General features: G+C 34.8%; 1 protein-coding gene across 4 annotated transcripts; it reads right to left on the reverse strand.

Annotated features, from left to right (window-relative positions):
* Positions 1-66: 66 nt before the first annotated feature.
* On the reverse strand, positions 67-19,361 carry LOC138333055 (long-chain fatty acid transport protein 2-like). 4 transcript variants are annotated; one of them, XM_069281165.1, is made up of 13 exons: positions 19,210-19,360; positions 18,659-18,875; positions 17,466-18,241; positions 11,557-11,925; positions 10,531-10,641; positions 9,802-10,008; positions 8,698-8,856; positions 7,994-8,118; positions 6,730-6,921; positions 6,218-6,311; positions 5,273-5,471; positions 4,715-4,812; positions 67-3,110 (listed from the first exon to the last, which is right to left on the reverse strand). In XM_069281165.1, exons 4-13 carry the CDS (start codon positions 11,915-11,917, stop codon positions 2,794-2,796), a joined length of 1,863 nt encoding a protein of 620 aa, XP_069137266.1. In that variant the 5' UTR covers positions 11,918-11,925; positions 17,466-18,241; positions 18,659-18,875; positions 19,210-19,360; the 3' UTR covers positions 67-2,793. The 4 variants fall into 4 exon arrangements, with proteins under 4 accessions (XP_069137266.1, XP_069137268.1, XP_069137267.1 ...); XM_069281167.1 differs by lacking the exon at positions 17,466-18,241 and having other exon boundaries at positions 19,210-19,361; XM_069281166.1 differs by lacking the exon at positions 19,210-19,360 and having other exon boundaries at positions 18,659-19,143.
* Between the last annotated feature and the right edge of the window lie 390 nt (positions 19,362-19,751).

The following is a 19,751-nucleotide window of genomic DNA, read 5'->3' on the forward strand; positions in this document are numbered from 1 at the left end:
GTGTATCATGTTCATGGTGTAGCCCAATACACCAGTTATGAGATAAAATTATAATGAACAAAATCATACAAAAATAAAAAGTATTTATTTATCATCTTTGATTCTTTACAACATACCAAACATTAATCATCTTCGCATTAGGATGCGTTGAAAATCTCACATGGCACTCAGAATTTAGGAATATATAAATAGATACAAAATAATTTGGTATAATATCACTAGGTTACTTATCCTAAGATCTGTATAAAGATACATTACAAAAGGCTGTATACCATTAAACAATCGACAACAAACAGAACGGTGTATTTGTGGTGTCCGAATAGTAGAAACAGTTTTTCCCTTTAATAATATCAACATTGACATAGACTAACACTGATTTCAGTTTACTAAAATATACACAAAAACAACATAAATATAAATGTGTTTCTGTGAATCAATGCTGAATACCCTAGCATTGTAATATTGCCATTTGATAATGATAAAAGGCAGCTAAATGTTTAGCTTAATTTAGGCATCTTAAACACACAGCAAGAGTACTAGTATTTAGAGTTATCTCCCTTAATTGAAAATATTCGTTTGTTAGAGTTATTCCCCTTTGTAAATTGGGCGCCCCCTTTTCGCACATCTCGCACGCTGATTGGTCAATTACATTGTGGGATGCTGAAGCCCCACTCATCAGTCAGCCATATTGGATTTTGAAGAGAAGGGCTGATTTTTAAGACTTTTTATTCAGACATTTTTCACAAAAATTACCCAACCTCTTCCTAACATATTTAAGCTGATTTTATTTTTCGTGTTTTAAAGGGACGCTTTTTGTAACCCCACATTGGCCCCCTTTTTCAATATCTATATTTTTGAAATTTTTACCATGTATTTTTGATTATATTGTTTTTACGCCCATACCAGAATACTACATTTATCCGGATTTGTTTATTTAGGATATATTTGAAATATGTAATAATTATCCTTGCCTATTCAGCTTTGCATATAATGTTTCGGTCCATTTGATTACAGACAAACAAGACATTTTTATCTCCCTAAGAGTGAGCCTATGTATGTTATGACAGCAGTAAAAGTAAACTCAAAATAAAGACTTCACAACATTCTCGAAATCCACCGAATTTAGTTTAGTGTTTCACCCCAAAGATACTAGAACCAGGTAAAACATTACAGTTAATAAGTGTCTATTGTGTTCTGGTGGGAGTAACTTATCTAAGCTACAATACTGAATTATTTAAAGCTGTATTTCTTGTAATTTTCACCATCACAAACTCTCATTAACATACAATGTGTGAATATGGATGCTTATATATGATGGCTCAGATCCATGAAAGCACCAATATACTATTGACATATCGGTAAATGTCGCATGAAATATCTAATCTTTGAAAGTCAAACTTTCGGTGTAATATCGAAAAACCGAGTTGCATCACGTGAGTTCGGATACTTCCGAGCTATTTTAAACGTGTACACGTTAAAAATCAATATTAAATTTGATTGTTTAATAACTTTGCGAATACGAACTTTACAAAAGTCGGTAAATATCGAAAGTTTAAAACTAGAGAGGTAGAGAAAAATATTTAGAATACTTTAAATATTTTTTCTATGTCAGATATACAACAAGTCACAGACCATATCAGACAAATTCTCAAAAAGTAACACAATCAAAAGATTTTACATCCTAAAATACAACATCAGGGTGAAATGTTTTATTAAATCTTTGTCCCGGTGCTTTGACTGATGTAAATAACAACGTAATCAAGTTTCAAGTAAATCCGATGTGATTGTTGTGTACTTTAACGCAAACCCTGAACTCTCAAATTCTAAACTTTTAACAAAAAAAAAAAAAAAAAAACCCACAAAAAACCGAAAGCGGTTTATATGTTTTTCTTACTTTTGTTCATGTGTTACACAAATACACTGAGTGACTTGACAAAGTTTCCGGTCAATCGGATGTGATTTAACTTATCGATGAAGGCAAGACAAAAATGACGGATAACGCTACGTATCATGATAAGAATACCAAAGACGGCTATTCAAAAACAAGTGATCATTATAGTATTAGCAAGTGAACTGATTAATGATAAGCCTAATGTTTATTATATATGAACTAATGCATGGCGAATGATTGTAAATAAAAGACTGGAATGTGATTAGAATTGGTACTTTGTGTCGTGTGAAACTGATCCTAATTCGTCGATTATTTATCGTGATAGTCCTCACTATCCTGTATTTTTCTCAAAATCCATTTCATTATCGTGTACGGTATAAACGTAACTTACAGTATATAGCAGTTAGCTGTCGTATAAAGTATCACACAAAATATTCTAATATTTCCATAGCATAACTTACTTTAGTGGTTACAATGTACCTTTATTACATAATAAATTAATCATTCATTACATCCACACAAACGTAAACGATTTGATTACTTGTAAAAGATAACGTCTGTAACAATGTAATTCCAGGCGCATGTCTAACTTTGTGGGTAATAGTGTTCAGCAGCATTTTACCGACATCCGTATTTAAGTGGTCATGATACATTGTATGTATATGTAAGAGTTTTCCGCAGTATAAATTCCGTAATGTGAAAATATAATGTCACTAATTACACATTCTATTTATAGGTTATGTACGTCGATAACCTATTAAAATTGGTTAATATCATTAGAAATCTTTTCGTGGTAAAATAAATACCGCGAGCTTCAGGATAACATAACTTATATTTCCGCCCCATTTCAAAATATAAGCCAACTACAAGAAATGACAAATGTAGGTGAAAAAATTGTTTCGTTACAAAGTTATCTGTCCTGTTGTGATTTCTGTATATGTACCTTCCGTTAGGGGGCGGTACCTGTCTGAATCGTGGAAGTACACTACATCGGATATATTCGAGACATTGAAAGCCTCTTTTTGAAGAGTCATTTTCCTTTGTTTGAATGTGGACGTAATTTCGAACTCTTTTCTGAGGCGGAGGAATCGTGGCCTGGCGTAGGAAGGTAGTAGTTCCTTACACTGGTTCCAAATGGCATCCAACTCAGCATCAGTCAGTTTCGATCGGGTGGTGTCTTTGTGACAAACAGCTGCCATCCCAGCTCGCCCTTCACAACCTAAAAGATCAGAGAGATATCACATACTGTATAACATGAAACTTTCGTTGTGTATCAATTTTAGAAGTGTAATTGCTATATGATCACGGATTTAAAGGGAGGCTGAAGTTGGTTCCGAGTTCCGAGTTCCGTTTAAGGATTTTGTTTTTTAAACAAAATTTAAAAAAAGTCAATTTATGTAATTTGAACATATTACAAATGTTTTCTGTTGTGTTTTTTCATGGATAATTTGTGATAGAGCTAGTTTAAATACGTTTTCAAATAACCAGTTCCGAGTTCCGTTTAAGGAAATTCTCTATCTTTTTAGATAAAAGTTGTCAATGTGCTTTGGACATATTAGAAATGTTGCCTGTTGGCTTTTTTAATGGATTAATATTGGTAAATCCTCTTTAATTTAGTTTTCGATCAACTCCCATTTCCGAGTTCCGTTTAAGTAAAACGGAACTCGGAACCAGTTCCGAGTTCCGTTTAAGGAAATTTTCTATCATTTTGGATAAAATCATTCTATATGCCTAAGACATATGAATAATGTTGCCTGTTGTCATTTTTCATGGGTTACTAGTGGCAAATCCACTTTATTTTAGTTTTCGATCGACTTCCATTTCCCAGTTCCGTTTAAGTAAAAATTTCTCAGATAAAGCAACATTTCTCATATGTCTTAGGTATATAGAATGATTTTATCTAAATAGATAGAAAATTTCCTTAAACGGAACTCGGAACTGGTTCCGAGTTCCGTTTTACTTAAACGGAACTGGGAGATAGGAGTTGATCAAAAACTGAATTAAAGTAGATCCATCACTAGTAACCCATGAAAAAAGACAACTGGCAACATTTCTCATATGTCTTAGGCATATAGAATGATTTTATCCAAAATGATAGAAAATTTCCTTAAACGGATGATAAATGGTTCCATAGTTCCGTTTTACTTAAACGGAACTGGGAAATGGGAGTTGATCGAAAACTAAATTAAAGAGGATTTACCAATATTAATCCATTAAAAAAGCCAACAGGCAACATTTCTAATATGTCCAAAGCACATTGACAACTTTTATCTAAAAAGATAGAGAATTTCCTTAAACGGAAATCGGAAGTGGTTATTTGAAAACGTATTTAAACTAGCTCTATCACAAATTATCCATGAAAAAACACAACAGAAAACATTTGTAATATGTTCAAATTACATAAATTGAATTTTTTAAAATTTTGTTTAAAAAACAAAATCCTTAAACGGAACTCGGAACTGGTTCCGAGTTCCGTTTTACTTAAACGGAACTCGGAACTCGGAACTCGGAACCAACTTCAGCCTCCCGGATTTAAAGATAAATAACGAAATATTTTGTTATCATTGTTCTGTCGGAGATCCTCGCAATCAGTTTTTTCTACCCAAGAAACGAACGAAAGTACCCAATGTTAGACAGTATAACAAGTGCTCAACGTTAAAAGAGTAAACTGTGGGGAAATCGTCAAACCAAATATATAACGTAGATAAAACCGAGATTTTCTTGTAAAGTTTGAACATTTTCGTAGAAGTCGATAATTTTCTGTGAATATTACAATTTATCTGAAATAATCTGAATTTAAAAAAAAAATAATGGAAAACTTACCTGGAATTAGAACTCCATAGCAACAAGCGTCACAGAGGAAATCTACACTCGACACAACATTGGCCACTTCTGTTGTGGAGACGTTCTCTCCTTTCCACCTTCAAGCAAATCAGACATATTTATTCATCCTTGGCATACCAATATTAGTATTTTATCGCGCTATTTACTTGATCTGCACGTACCCAGTCCCCAGAATATTCAAAACATACCGAGAAATATTACTTGTATTCGCTTTATGGCTTATTTTAGGCCATTATAACATTTTCGTGATTGTAAACGTGGTTGTTTCTGCTCAATCAATTTGTAGCGCAAATCCAGAAAAATAAATTATGATTAATAAATGCGGATATAAATTACCGCAATTCCAAAATTCAATACTGACAATACCCGTTTAAAACATTTAGTGCTGTGCATGAATTTGCGCTTCTAAGACAACACGAAAAGTGCGTTTACAGTATTTGCATTTATGTGTCACAGATTCTGTGTCGAACTGACGTACCGTACATTTACCTGAACGTGTCGCCGACTCTGTGTCGGACTGACGTACCGTACATTTACCTGAACGTGTCGCCGACTCTGTCGTGGAAGTAGGTAAAGTAGTCTTTGTCGACGTACAGAAGATCCCCAGCGTTAACATACACGTCGCCTTGTTTAAATACGTTTTGAATGAGCTTCTTTTTATTGGCAGTGTCCTGGTTTTTGTATCCCTCAAACGTCACTTCCTTGTTAAGAGGGATCACTAATAGACCGACCTCGTCTGCAGGTAAGATTTGTTACATTTCAGGTAAAACTTCTATCAACAATATTGATATAAAGGGTCGTATGTTTCATATCTTTCAAAAATAAAATGAAGCAAACATGACGCTTACATGATAGTCCTTGCTAAAGATCGGCTATGCATCAGAAGATTTGATTTGGCTGTGTAGAGAGATGAGGACATTGACATATAATTTCTTCTTTTCTATTTGTCATCAATTGAGATTTAAAAAAGATAATGTCATAGAATTTTGTATGACGTGAAATTTAACTTAATTGACAAAAATGTAACATATACTTGACAAGAACTTTGTATGAAAATGCTGTCGTATCCGAAGTTCTTATAAATCTGGTGTGCAATTTTCTTTGTGTGATATTAAAAACAATTTCAGGAACAAAAATCAGGATATTTAGATAATTTCCAGTCAGGTAATAGAGCTGGAGGTATTCTGATGTTAAAACTCCGTGAACGTAATTGGAGTTGAAAATTGTGTGAAAGAAGCATCTACGGAACTTTAATTTAAATTTAGATCCCAATACCACGGGGACATTTATTGTAATTGCTTGTCATTAAAAAATTGTAATTTACATCGTTGGTAAAACTATTGCTTTAGTTTCAAACTTACGAAAGGAACAACTTGTTTCGAAGAGCTTGGTTTTGTACATTCTGTTTACAACAAAACATCATTTTGATATCAGTTAACTTATATATCTAGACAATACATTTTATCTGGACATCCTTCCTACCTGCACCACAAGGTAAACACAACCCATCATCGCCACGTACGGGCTCATCGTTGTTCACATCATACTTCACAAAGGTACAAGGTACAATTTTCCTCTGAAACGTTAATGATAAAACAACTATTATAAACGACAGCGTTAAGTATACACTTGATTAACTATCCTGTCATTGATTTAAGAGACTAACACATTATAAAGTCGCTGCCATTTCTAGTTTCCAGTTATTTTGTCAATTGGAATAATAACAGTCATTCTAATACTCAGTCATGAGTTCTCTGTTCGAAAGCATGACCGGCTAAACAATAATTTTAAAGAAAATCGTGTTGAATCCAAAATGATATATTCTGATTTTCTTTTCATTCGAAATTCGCAAAAAAAACGGAACTCAGATATCCGTCTTTCACCCTTGCCATTGGTAGAGGTTTTAGATACAGAAAATTGTACATACTTCACGCATTCGTTTGTATATATAGGTAAACACTGTACTTTTTTTTAACATTAAGTTATTGTCTTACCAAGAACGGAGAGCTTCTGCCACATGCTCCGAATTTGTTAAAAAGATTGATGAAACCAACTGGCATCTCAGTTGCAGCATAGAACTCCACTATGTTCGGGACAGCGAACCGGTTCTGGAACTCCGCCCATACGTCACGGCGGAGACCGTTACCAATGGCATGCTTCACACAGTGTTTCTTATCATCAGGGGACTGTAAATTATCATAATTATCTTAATACAATTAACATCATCACAATAAAACAATTATCATTATCATCATAAAGCAATTATCATCATTATCATATAACAATTATCATCTTCATCATATAACAATTAGTATCATCATTATCATCAAAAAACAATTATCATCATCATCATCATCATCATCATCATCATCACCATCACCATAAAACAATTATTATTGTCATCATCATCATAAAACAATTATCATCCTCATCATAAAACAATTATCATCATTATCATATAACAATTATCATCTTCATCATATAACAATTAGTATCATCATTATCATCAAAAAACAATTATCATCATCATCATCATCATCATCATCATCATCATCATCATCATCATCATCATCATCATCATCATCATCATCATCATAAAACAATCATTATTGTCATCATCATCATAAAACAATTATCATAATCACCATAAAACAATTATCATCATCATCATCATCATCATCATCATCATCATCATCATCATCATCATCATCATCATATCATCATCATCATCATCATCATCACCATAAAACAATCATTATTGTCATCATCATCATAAAACAATTATCATCATCATCATCATCATCATCATCATCATCACCATCACCATAAAACAATTATTATTGTCATCATCATCATAAAACAATTATCATCCTCATCATAAAACAATTATAATCATCATCATATATTCCCCTTCATCTTAAAAATATAACATCGTCATTATCATTAGCAAAATTCGCTTTCCAATTTTGATTATATTAGTATTAATATTTCAAGATATAACAGATCATTTGTATATACATACATTATTGAAATTTGTGGACTGTTGTGGACTGATGCTTCGGTGTACTAGTGTACCTTCTTTTTATAACAATTATGCTGTTCCCATAATTCAATTTTAAAGATGGTTGCATAGTCGGACGAATAATGGAGATGTCCTTCATACAATCCGATATAAAATATAAATAATAATGTCAGATAGTAAATTGGATGTATATAGGCTGCTATTATGTGTGATGTCGAACCATTGCTGTCACTTACCTCTGGGGTGTTCACCAAGTATCTTAATAATTCACCGACATAATGGATGATGGTCACGTTATGTTTTCGACAGTCGTCCCAGAAACGGGTGGCGGAAAATTTCTCTCTCAATATAACTGTCGCGCCTATCAAGAGAAAAACACTTCGGGATACACATCATTTAAATAAGGAGATATTCGTATGTAATGTCTGGTTTCTCCATACAATGGATTGCCAATTTACTACAGCAGTTAAAGAATTCGTTGTAAATCTTTATTTATTTATTCAAACAAATCCATAAACTTCCTGAATGATAAAATAACCGGGATAAATGTTTCGCTTTCAATTTCTTATACATTTCTGTAATTCGGTACATCTGAAATAATAAGTTTGACTGGATTTTATCAGCACTGAGCTTGGTTTCGTTAGGTCAGCAGTGGAATCCATGCTCTTGCCTCCATTTAAACTATATTATACCACTTCATGTGACAGGTTATGTCAATAAAAATACGTCATTCACGTATTGCATGTTGAAAGTTATTAGCCCATGTTAAAGTTTCACATTTCCCGCTCTAAATTCTATCAGTAGTAAAGAAAACAAAATCGCAGTTTGATCTCATAAGATTGCTTGGTTTCAAATAAATAAATATAAAATAAAAGCCAGCGACATTATGATTACCTGAAGTAGGGTTATACCAATGATGATATCGAACTATTTTACCTACCTTTCGACAATACCGCGCCGATACCGATCAACAGGCCTGCGGAGTGATACATCGGCAGCGTTTCGTACACAATGTCGTCACTGCTTATGTCAAACATCCACATGACGTAGGCTCCCCTCAGAGTTTTGGCGTGTGTAACTATAGCGGGCTTTGGTAGGCCTGATACCAACATTCAAAGGATTCAAAGTGACATTTGGGTAATTAACATTTAAACTAATCTATTGAGATTATTTTTGTTTTCCAACAACATTCACTTTGGTATTCAGATAAAACTTTAAATAAACATGTAATATAATTTGAACAGTTTCTTTATCATATATGTATATTAGTATAAAAATGAATTCAAATGTTTTTTCAATTCTATATTTTTGTATTTGATTGATTTTTTATTAATCGTAAAGATCTATCTTTGGTAGCCGGCTCATTCAGTTTGATATGATGTGTTAGATTTTCGTTGTTAAACTCTACTATTTATCAAAAGTCTTTTCCTTTGTTATTGATGTTCTAACTGTATGAGTTATTATTTCAATTTTACATGCATTGTCTTTTCTGTACATGTATATGTATTGTATATGTATTTCAATTTAACTTGTTGTGGCTTTTCCTGACACTACTGTCATGCGGCTCATGACAGGTTCATATTAGGATATTTGTGAAAATACTTCTTTGTTTTAATCTAATCGGAAATACTTAATATCTAAGTTAAGAAGCAAAGTGCAAATCATGATTTTAAATATCACAGCCCTTTCTTTATTGTGATCTATTGCCGAAACGTATTAACCTTATTTCTTTAGCTAATCCTTCTTAGCACTTCTCATACCAGTAACTCTTGCGTCCGTAAATTGGCGACTATTGCATATCACGTTTATACCAAGTGCTGTTTACATGTTTGTTCCTATATGCTTTGTATATTATCATTTGTGTAACTTGTATATTCCCCTTTAGGTCTAGGTTTAGAAGTGTGGAGGTATACATTTCTCCGCTCCGCACCCGACTGTAATATATCAGTATATATAGAACATTTTATGTTTGGGTTATCCTTTTTAACAGACTACAAGAGCTATTTTCCCTACAACAATGCTGTAGCGCTGTGAAACTACTCACCTGTCGTCCCGGAAGTAAAAATATAACAATTAATAGATGATAACGTTAACGAGGATCGTTCGGACGCGTCGACTGGATCAGTGGACATACTCGAACACGCCTCAGTAAACGACGTGAAACTTGGCGGAAGTGACGTGTCACACGAGTAAAATGAAATTCCAGTGATGTCATCTTTAATATCAAGTACAGCATCTGATAAATCCTTTCCTGTAAAAGAAAATAGGAGATAAAATAGCATTGAGATATATCTTCACACTTTCTTCATGTTAGAGAGTGTGGTTTATGTATGGTTTAATTAATGTGTAATGTGTAATGTTTCGATGACTAGAACGAAGCCATGGAAATTGACCCATCCTTTTACTGATCCCCAAATACAATAAACTGTTTCATGTGTGCGGAATAGCAGAGTAAACCCTTTACAATCCGAGCAATACGCAGGGAATTCTACACCTTTATCAATTAATCTAACTATTACTCTTCTTTATTGTATTTTAACAAATTGTGACATCAGCGACGGATGATAACCAACTACTGACTGAGAATGACGGCAAGTCAATCATCTCCGCTAGGGGTCGACCGCCTGCTCCTGTTCACAAATGTCAAAAGAAGTTGAAGGTTTAATTTAACTCAGGGAAATATTCTCTACATTGCTGCTATAGTTACCAGTTCTAACCCCCAGACTACCATTCTGGGGTACGGGATGGGAAGTTATATAAATGATTCGCCTACCTTGACCGACTATGAGAATCTTCGGCTCACACACTTTAATACAGTGTGATAAGGACTTGGACCTGAGGTTGTGGTTGATAAACGCCTGCTCAACTCCAATCTTCTGTAAACCTGAAAATATAGGGAATCTTACATCAAATGACTATAGAGTTCCACTAAGGAACCTATATGTGACAAATGTGTACTTCAAGGGACATCAAACAGTTATTATAGGATTAGCCAGTGATGCTACACATAGCATACAACTATCTCGTCCTTCTACATCGACGGCCAGCAGGATTCGAATCTTGACTCAATTTTAATAGTAGGTTATAACAAATGCCATTAATGAAAGCAGTTTGCATCTAGATTTCGGTTTGATGCCATTTTCACGATAATAACAGTACAATCTGCAAACAAATAAAAACAGTCACCGGAAGTACCATAAAGGTCACCACGCACGGGTCATGGGAGGCAGAAACCTGCGCGTGGGACTTTTTTGTTTTGTTTTTTTGCAAACGGTGGTGCTATTTTCCCCCTTTTTCCCCTTTCTCTCTATTTTCTCTTACTTTGATATCATTTCTATCGTTTAAGATCATCTGCATATATGTATCTTGATAATTAAGCTCACAACGACAGGTTTCCGGGCACACACTAAAATCCGGATTTCAGACCTCATTTTTTGGCTTATTTGAGCGTGTTCCAAGGTGATTTGTGACGTCACTAATGCAATGACCGATTCGATATTGACATGTTATATAGTGATGCACATCTTCTTTTCAAAAAACTAGTATTTAGTTTTCAAGGGTCTCAGTGGGCTCCAGAAGGGTGCATGGAACAAGGCAAATGCATAATTACGCATAAATACGTTACGGCCGTCCAAAGGATATAAAGGATATTCAGACAGCTTTCCCGTCATTCTAGATGTGCTAGTGATATTAAGGACACCATACAGCTGCTTTATCCAAGGTATTTGCCTGAGTTTGAATGACTTTGGTCATTGATATGAAATTAAACAAAGATTAAACAATTTCCTAATCCGCCTACCTAGATAGGTCCAGATAAGGTCCGGTTGGTTGTACATAAGAACGGCTGCAACGTCCCCAGCTTTGAGCCCCATCTTTAAGGCTGCACGTGCAACCTGATTCGCCTTCTCTTCCACATGTTTATAAGTGTAGGACTTTTCTTGGAAAATGATAAACACTTTGTTTGGGTACTTGGCGACAGTCTCGTCAAAATAATCCGCCAACGTCTTCTTAGCTTTCGCCGCAGCATTGAATTCATTGACGCTCTTCAACGCCTTACGCAAGTAAATAAGGTCAAAATGAAGCCATGGCGCAAAAATCTTAATCCCAAGGTAAATAGTACCAGATAGAGCAGCAAGTATTCCCGTGGCTAGGAGCAACATTTTGTCGTCTGAAAGATAAAAAATGACGTTAGTTATATTTGGCTTCATAATTAACATCTTCAATTTACATAGCACAAACTTTCTGCTGTCTCCCAAATCAAGTACGCTCTTAACACACACACCACCTTCATGGTTGGCCGTCCTTAAATGACCTTGTTAACATTGATCAACCAACCAAGCAATATACTAAATAGAGACACCATTTCGAAAAAAAAATGTGTTTGTTTGACTAGATTAACGTCCTACAGTCAGGGTTATGTAAGGACAGCCTCCCAAGTATGCGGTATGTTCCGAGTATGATGTGTGGTGTGTGTTTTGGTATATTCGTGTTATGTCTTCTTGTATCGTGGAACTCTTGCTCTTTTTATAGTGCTATATCACTGAAGCATGCTACCAAAGACACTAAGCAACACACTCCTATTTACATCGGGAGAACCAGTCGTCCCACTTCCTTCATGCTGAGCGCTAAGCAGGAGTAGAAACTATTTCTACTACCACTTTTACAGTCTATGATGTGGTCAAGGGACAAAAATAAACGTAAAGAGATGTGTATATACCACACCATGTTCTAGTGTAAATTAATACAGTTCCAGGCTTTGTCACATATATTAATTACTACAGCGAAAAAACACTCGCGGCATGTACTGACATTAAAAACTGTGTCAAACGATATTTAAATCTGCTATACAGGGCAAATACATAATAGCGGTGGTTTGCATATATGGAAAATATGGAAATATTAAAATGTGTTGTAAACTGCTGCAAAGTGAAAAATGCACATATATAATACATGTGCATACATAAATCAATGCTGATATTGTACATGCATGTTTAAGTTCATGGACTTCTTTCAAGAATATTCCTTAATTTAGGGAAACTTCTGAACTCCAACTCTTTCTTTAGAAAGCATTACAGAAGTTACAAAAAGTTCATTAACTTATGATTATTTCCTTATGACAGGCATTGTTTTATTTTCTCTTTACAAGAGGTTATATAATTAAAATAAATGAATAAATAAAAAATAAATAAATAAATAAGTAAATAAATAGATCTTTTACATTCCAATTTTCATACATATAGTTCATCATTAAAGTTATATGTATTATACTCACGGGACAAGAAGAGATTTTAATATCTTATTCACCATTAAAAGTGATCAGCATGTATGCATGTTGACAATTACAAGACTTACAATGCATGGATTTACATGTTTAAATGCATGAAATTATATCTCATTTCAAACAATTAGGTGGTCAAATATAGCAATTTAGATTAAACAATGGGGTGTCTTCTCTTCTGCATTGAGGAAGAATAAATAGTTTTGTTAATATTTGTGTTGCCCTCACGCTACATGAATGATCCATACAAACTGAATTGAGAATTTTGTTCTCGTAGTATTCACTTCGTTCATATCATCTACAGTGCCATATAAAGGGTAACTGTAACAGATACGTTACTATTGTACGTGTACCCCAGACGTCTAAGGCCTTGATTGTAAACCACCCGGAACAAAAATCTTAAGAGTTAGTGGAGCGGCTAAGCACGAAAATCGTTCAAATTTTGAAGAAAGCATGAAACTTTGCATATGACCTCTTTAAGACATAAGGTTTCATGAAAAAAATGGACCTCAAAAAATCACGGCCCCTGGCGGCCGCCATATTGGTTTTCAAAATGGCCGCCAAAAAACCACCTTCTGCGACACATATCTTATGTTCTATTCCAGCTAGACCAAAACTTTAAACGTGTACACCCATATTTTTGATGCTTAGGAACATTCTGGTAGCGTTAAACTTCATGGAGAAGGACCGCCATTTTGAATTTCAAGATGGCCGCCAACTTTGCGAGCTATATCTGTATAAAATACATCTAATTGGCTAAGCTAACTTTAAGCAAATAAACACTTGCAAATAAAGTGAGAGTATCTATACTTTTATAGTGTTTGGTACATAAATAATTTGATTATTATTTCATTTTCAAAATGACCGCCATTTTGAAATCCAACGTATAATTTCAAGTTGTTTCATTATTTATCTGTAAAAATCAAGTTAACATTCTTTAACATCTACACCCAAATTATTGATAGTTATTATCATTATTACTTAGGACCATTCTGGTAGTGTTAAACTTCATGTAAAAAGACGCCATTTTGTATTCTAAGATGGCAGCCAATTTACTTCATTTACCTATATCTGTATATAATACTAATATAACAATTGGCTTAACTGATTTTAAGTAAATAAAAAACCTGCAAATACAGTGAGTATTTATATTTTGTAGCGTTTGATACAAAATAATTCCATTCTTATTTGAATTTCAAAATGGCCTCTGTTCTGAAATTCAAGATGTCTAGCAGTATTTAATTAAAGGTACATAAGTTAACCATATTGGCTGATAATTTCGGAAACATTACGTAAACACTTGATATAAACTTCTACAAATATTAGACATACCATTACTCTCTGAACCAATCTGAATAGAGAAATTAGATACAAACGTTAATTTCCATAAAGCGGGTCGCTTATGATCCCCGACGTCGTCCTTATAAACACATCGTGATTGACTTTCAATACGGTCATTAGAAATTTTTTAACCTTTTCATCATTTCGGAAAGGTAGCAGACATATAACTCTTTCAGAGTACAGCAGCTTGGAAAACATTCCTCACACCCGTTATCATACAAAAAAGATAATTATAGCTCTAGAATTGAATTTAACACGATAGCAATATTTGTCATTCTGGATAGTACACCCATACAAGAGCTATACCGTGTAACTGGAAATAGCCTATCCTGATGGAGATCTTCACTACATCGGCACAATGTCCTATTGGTATACCTTACATTGTCTACAAATACAAGATGTACCCTAACATTATTAAAGATACTGTAGAGACTCATTATGTTATTTGTAAGAGAGAAAGGATATCTGATAAACTGTAGAGAACAGAGGAGGTTTTTCAGAAAGATTCAAATTGTAAACAACAAAAACAATCGAGGATCATCTCCTTTTTTAATGTGGAATGGAAGTATTTGCCAGAAGAATGGTAATCTTCATGACGGCTAACGAATATATTTTGGATAAAGCAAAAAGCAAGGCTTCACATGGTTTATTATGACTTTCAATTATTTAATGCATATGGATGATACCACATCATTATCTCTCAACAGAGCAAGGGAATTATCAGAAAATATCTAAACGAAATCACTTTGGCAGGCATCCGAAATACTTTGCGTGATGAGATTCACCTTAATATCAAACCTGCAAACAGAAGTAATAAATGCAAGATTATTTGGAATTCGTCTACCAAAGAAGGTTTCATGGATGAGATGACCGCACTCATATTGCATAACCACGTTCATGTCCGGCCTTCAACCGCGTCTCAGGAAATCTTATGTGGATTCAGGGAAAGATATTCCCGATATAATAATCAGATAAAATGCCAGGAAAATTTGTTCGATACAATCCTGCACGACTCCAACAACATCAGGACACTCCACTTAAGGAAGGACTTCGAGTAAGTCCAAAGCAAGGTTTTTCCGCCAAAACTTTGATGTCTTCCTGGTTTGACACGACACCTTGTGGGTACGTTTATGAATTTGACAGTAATGGCCCTAGAAATTAACCACAAACAAGTACTTGCGAAAAAAGTCATACCTACCTCTATGACATATTTTTTTACAAATGTAAGCTGTGCCTCAGAGCCAGAACTTCCAATTCCAATGCAGGCTTAGGAGATAAAGATGGCGAAGGTAAAACAGATGATGGTGTTGAGTTAAGAACAAAGATGATGCAAACTAAAGCCACCAAAAACATATAGCAACCGTCAGTAAAACATACATACGGTACCAAGGACTGGGTACAAATAAATAGCAGCAGTGTAGAACAAGAGAACTTTAAGTCTTCAAAGAGAAAGTATATATGGTAATTAAAACTAAGTGCAAAATGTGGAGATGATAGGGAGTATAATCAAGATTGGAAACCACATTAACTGAAAACTAACTTATTGATATTGTCATCTGTAACCTTGCCGACTTTAGTTGAGGTTGACATCGATATGTGACAAAAAGTAGGACCGATAATGCAGCTGCTGATTGTACCACAACAACTCTTGCGCGTGGTTATGGATAACTTGTCAGTTACACTGTGAGGAGGGATTAGAAAGTAGGAAGCCGAAGTATAAAGGATTGGTTGGAGATATCAATGCCCTAGAATGTCGGAATTGGTGTTCCTGTTTCCTGCATGTTCAACTTAAAAGCTATTTCCAACATTGGAAGTAATGAGCAGTGAGAAGAAATCAGCTGAAGATGTACTCTCAAAACAGGAGAGAAGGCGCTCGGCTGACCGCAGTAGAAGCGACAAGGTAAGAGCTGGGTGTAATCCACAGATGGAGAGAGATTTGGCCAATCACTGCTGATTTATGACTTTGAAGATGTTCCATTGAGGACTCGATGAAGCACATGAAAGATGATCATCTGATGACGTCTGTAGAGTTGCAATTCAGATATTTATTCCAAGATCATTCAAGGCATCTCATAAGTATCAACATTTCAACTTTTTACTTCTCTTACAGAGTGAAATACAGATACAACTTTCAAACGGCCATCTTGGATCTTAAAAGTACGGTCATTTTGAAGTTAAAATAAGAATAAAATAATTTACGTATCAAACGCTACAAAAATATAAGTACTTTCACTATCTTTGCATGTGCCTATTTGCTTAAAGTAAGTTTAGCCATTAGATGTATTTTTGTACAGATACAGCTCGCAAAGTTGGCGGCCATCTTGAAATACAAAAATGGCGGTCCTCCTACATGAAGTTTAACACTCTCAGAATGTTCCTAAGTGTCAATAATATGGGTGTAGACGTTTAAAATTTGAGCCTAGCTGGTATAGAACGCGAGATATTGGTCGCAGAAGGTGGTTTTTGACGGCCATTTTGAAAACCAAAATGGCGGCCGCCAGGGGCCGTGATTTTTTGGGGTCCATTTTTTTTCCTGAAACCTTATGTCCTAAAGAGGTCATTTGCAAAGTTTCATGCTTTCTTCAAACTTTGAACGATTTTGCTAAAAAATCGACCTTGGCCGCTCCACTATACGTCTCGCAGCATATTCTCAAACATGGTTAGCTGCATCTAACTTTAACATTAGCTTTTCCTCTCTTCTAACCTATACACAAGTAAAATGGGCTACAGTGCATTTATTTAAAGATAACCATATATAGTACTGACTGTTTCCAAGCTTAAGACGAGGGAATACTTACAGTAATTTAGAAATTCTTAACTTTCCATAAAATTGACCATTAAGCTAACCATGCTTGTTAAACGTTTAGATGACAGCGTAAGCACAACGACGGTAACACACATATGGGTCACAGTCTCAACAGCTTTATAACATATAGTAATGACCCAGTTCTCCTGTAACATGATATACGATAATGCCATTCTGCTTCCCTCTCACATTATACGTAAAATGTCGCAAGTATTTATTAACAGCCATTATACAGGCAAATGGATACGTACGGACCTGTACATTGTATATGGGGTATACTCACGTTCAGTCTGCCTTCACCTCTCACTGTTAGTATGGAATATTAGTGTACACTTCACAGTACACGAGTGTACTCCAGACGTTTGTTATTGTTCTGTACACCAGACTGATAGCATTTGTTCCCTGATCTCCTACCCAGCCCGGTCAGCACTACCACTACATACTACTGTAAATTGTTTGTGGTATACGCCTGGATTACCAAACAGGTCGAGTCCATTGATGCATATCTCATAGTATATATACATTGGCCAGGTATACTCAACGCTAGCCGATAAATCATTCTTATAAACTATAATTAGCTGTCCACGTATTTAAATACATTAATCAATGAAAAAAATCTGCATACAGTAATGAATTGTATGATAAAGTACAATGTATGATGAATACAATCAATGTTTTGGGTTAAGGTCAAAGTGCAAATGAACACAGGTATTTAACAACGCATGTCTATAATTATACACCGAAAGCCAAGGGCATGCACTGATGTATTGGACTACGCTTAATCATTAAAAATGAAATCAGAGATGGCTCATTTCGATAACTTAAAAAACCGCCATAAATCAATAAAAATCTTGACAACTATGATATGTGTTTATTTTTGGCATTTTAAGAGGAGAAGCTCTAAAAGCGAGCAAAGAAAGATAACTCGTAATAATAACGAATCAAATCTTAACTTTTGAAATCACGTCTTGATGCTTCCTGATTGTGCTTGAGCTGGTAACACAACGTCAGTCTGAGTGAAGCCATAAAATAGTATGTAAGCCATCTCTTTCGGTATTTCTAAATAAAAAGAAAGGAAAAAAAAAGAAAAAGTAAAAGGGGATATAACGATACATGTACCAGTTGAGAACCATAACTATGAATTAAATCCGAGTTTCTGTTATAAAACGGTTTATGTGGCAACAACGGAACAAACCTATCGTACACATCACAGTCGAGCCCCGCCCTCCCCAAAAAAAAAAAAAATGAATAAACGCGAGTCATGTGTTAACATGTCATGGTAAACTAGACCGACTTTAATAATGGCGATGACAAATTGCTTGTGAGTCTAGCGAGTCTATATAAGCAATGTTTCCTTGTTTTTATATCACAATCATGGTATCTAAACATATTACGACCTTCCATTCTGGCGATATATTGAAACTGTTTGAAGTCTTACAATCACAATATTAAGTATAATATGCATTCCACACTTACCTGCAACTGATTATTTATCCAAAATGCTCGATACTCCATGGGTTATTATCACTGCCGTTTTATCCACCAGATCACCACGGATGCTCCTCGCGAAGTACAAAATCCTCGATACTCCAGAGGTAACTATTACGGTCATTATATTCATGAGAGTGATAAAAACCCCTGGTGTATCGGGATCGGAGTGTAAGCATCGTTGTAGTGGGTATGCCATATTTTACTGAGTTAACGAGACAAACTTTACTTTAGAAGTAGCCATAATTTGTTGCGGGATAAGGAGGATGACTAAGGTCATTATAAACAACTAATTATTTCAAATTACATTGTATACGTATACGTTCTGTAGTGAATAGTTTGGCGACACCCTTATAACACAGAATGTCCTTTTAGTACGGAGACATAATAGTTCGGTTATTCTACTGTGAAAATAAAAACACATTTGTAAGTAATTAGAAATTGGCATTTTTTCTGTTTGATATCTTAGTATATTAAAGTATTTTTTTTTACATATTGTTCTATAAACAATGCTTACCATTAATATAGCTAACACATACCTTCCCTTTGAGAACCGTGTAGGTCGGCGTGCCACACAGTATCAAACGCCATATTGTTGTCCAAAATGCTAAATGTTTTGATCACTTTTTAATTTCCTAATTTTATTCATAGAAAATTGATTGTTGTTCGTGTAACAATGAAACCGCACCTTAAGTACAATAACAGCCGGATACCATTTCCTACCCACACTTCCCACTTCTCCGGAAGGAACGAGGCATACTGTAAGTGTAATTTGATCCGGTAGCGTACATATAAACGGATACAACATGTAGCTTTCTGAATGTAACTGTACTTAACATGGTATTCAACCGTGCATAAAAAGTAATTGGAATACATTGAAATGATCTTACCTATATATATATATTGTCACACATTCATTAACTGAAATTATGTGTAACCGTAAAATTCATAGGCTAGTGACTTGCTATGGGAAGGGGTATTGTAAGAGTTAAGGAACTAATCTTTACCCAGGATACCTCCTTGGCAACTGTATTTATTGTCTGTAGGTACGCGAGTGCGTGTGTGAGTGTAAGGATGTGTG

The sequence above is a fragment of the Argopecten irradians genome, chromosome 10 (genome assembly GCF_041381155.1).
Source record: "Argopecten irradians isolate NY chromosome 10, Ai_NY, whole genome shotgun sequence".
NCBI classification, from domain to species: Eukaryota; Metazoa; Mollusca; class Bivalvia; order Pectinida; family Pectinidae; genus Argopecten; species Argopecten irradians.

What these genes read in the sequence shown, in the direction of transcription:
- LOC138333055 (XM_069281164.1), bottom strand. Translation starts at nt 19,261, where the DNA reads ATGGCGTTTGATACTGTGTGGCACGCCGACCTACACGGTTCTCAAAGG. An exon ending in GATTCTCATAGTCGGTCAAG is followed by an intron (nt 10,009 to 10,530) that starts GTAGGCGAATCA and finishes TTTCTTTTACAG; the next exon opens with GAAAGGATTTATCAGATGCT. An exon ending in AGAGTCGGCGACACGTTCAG is followed by an intron (nt 4,813 to 5,272) that starts GTAAATGTACGG and finishes ATTTGCTTGAAG; the next exon opens with GTGGAAAGGAGAGAACGTCT.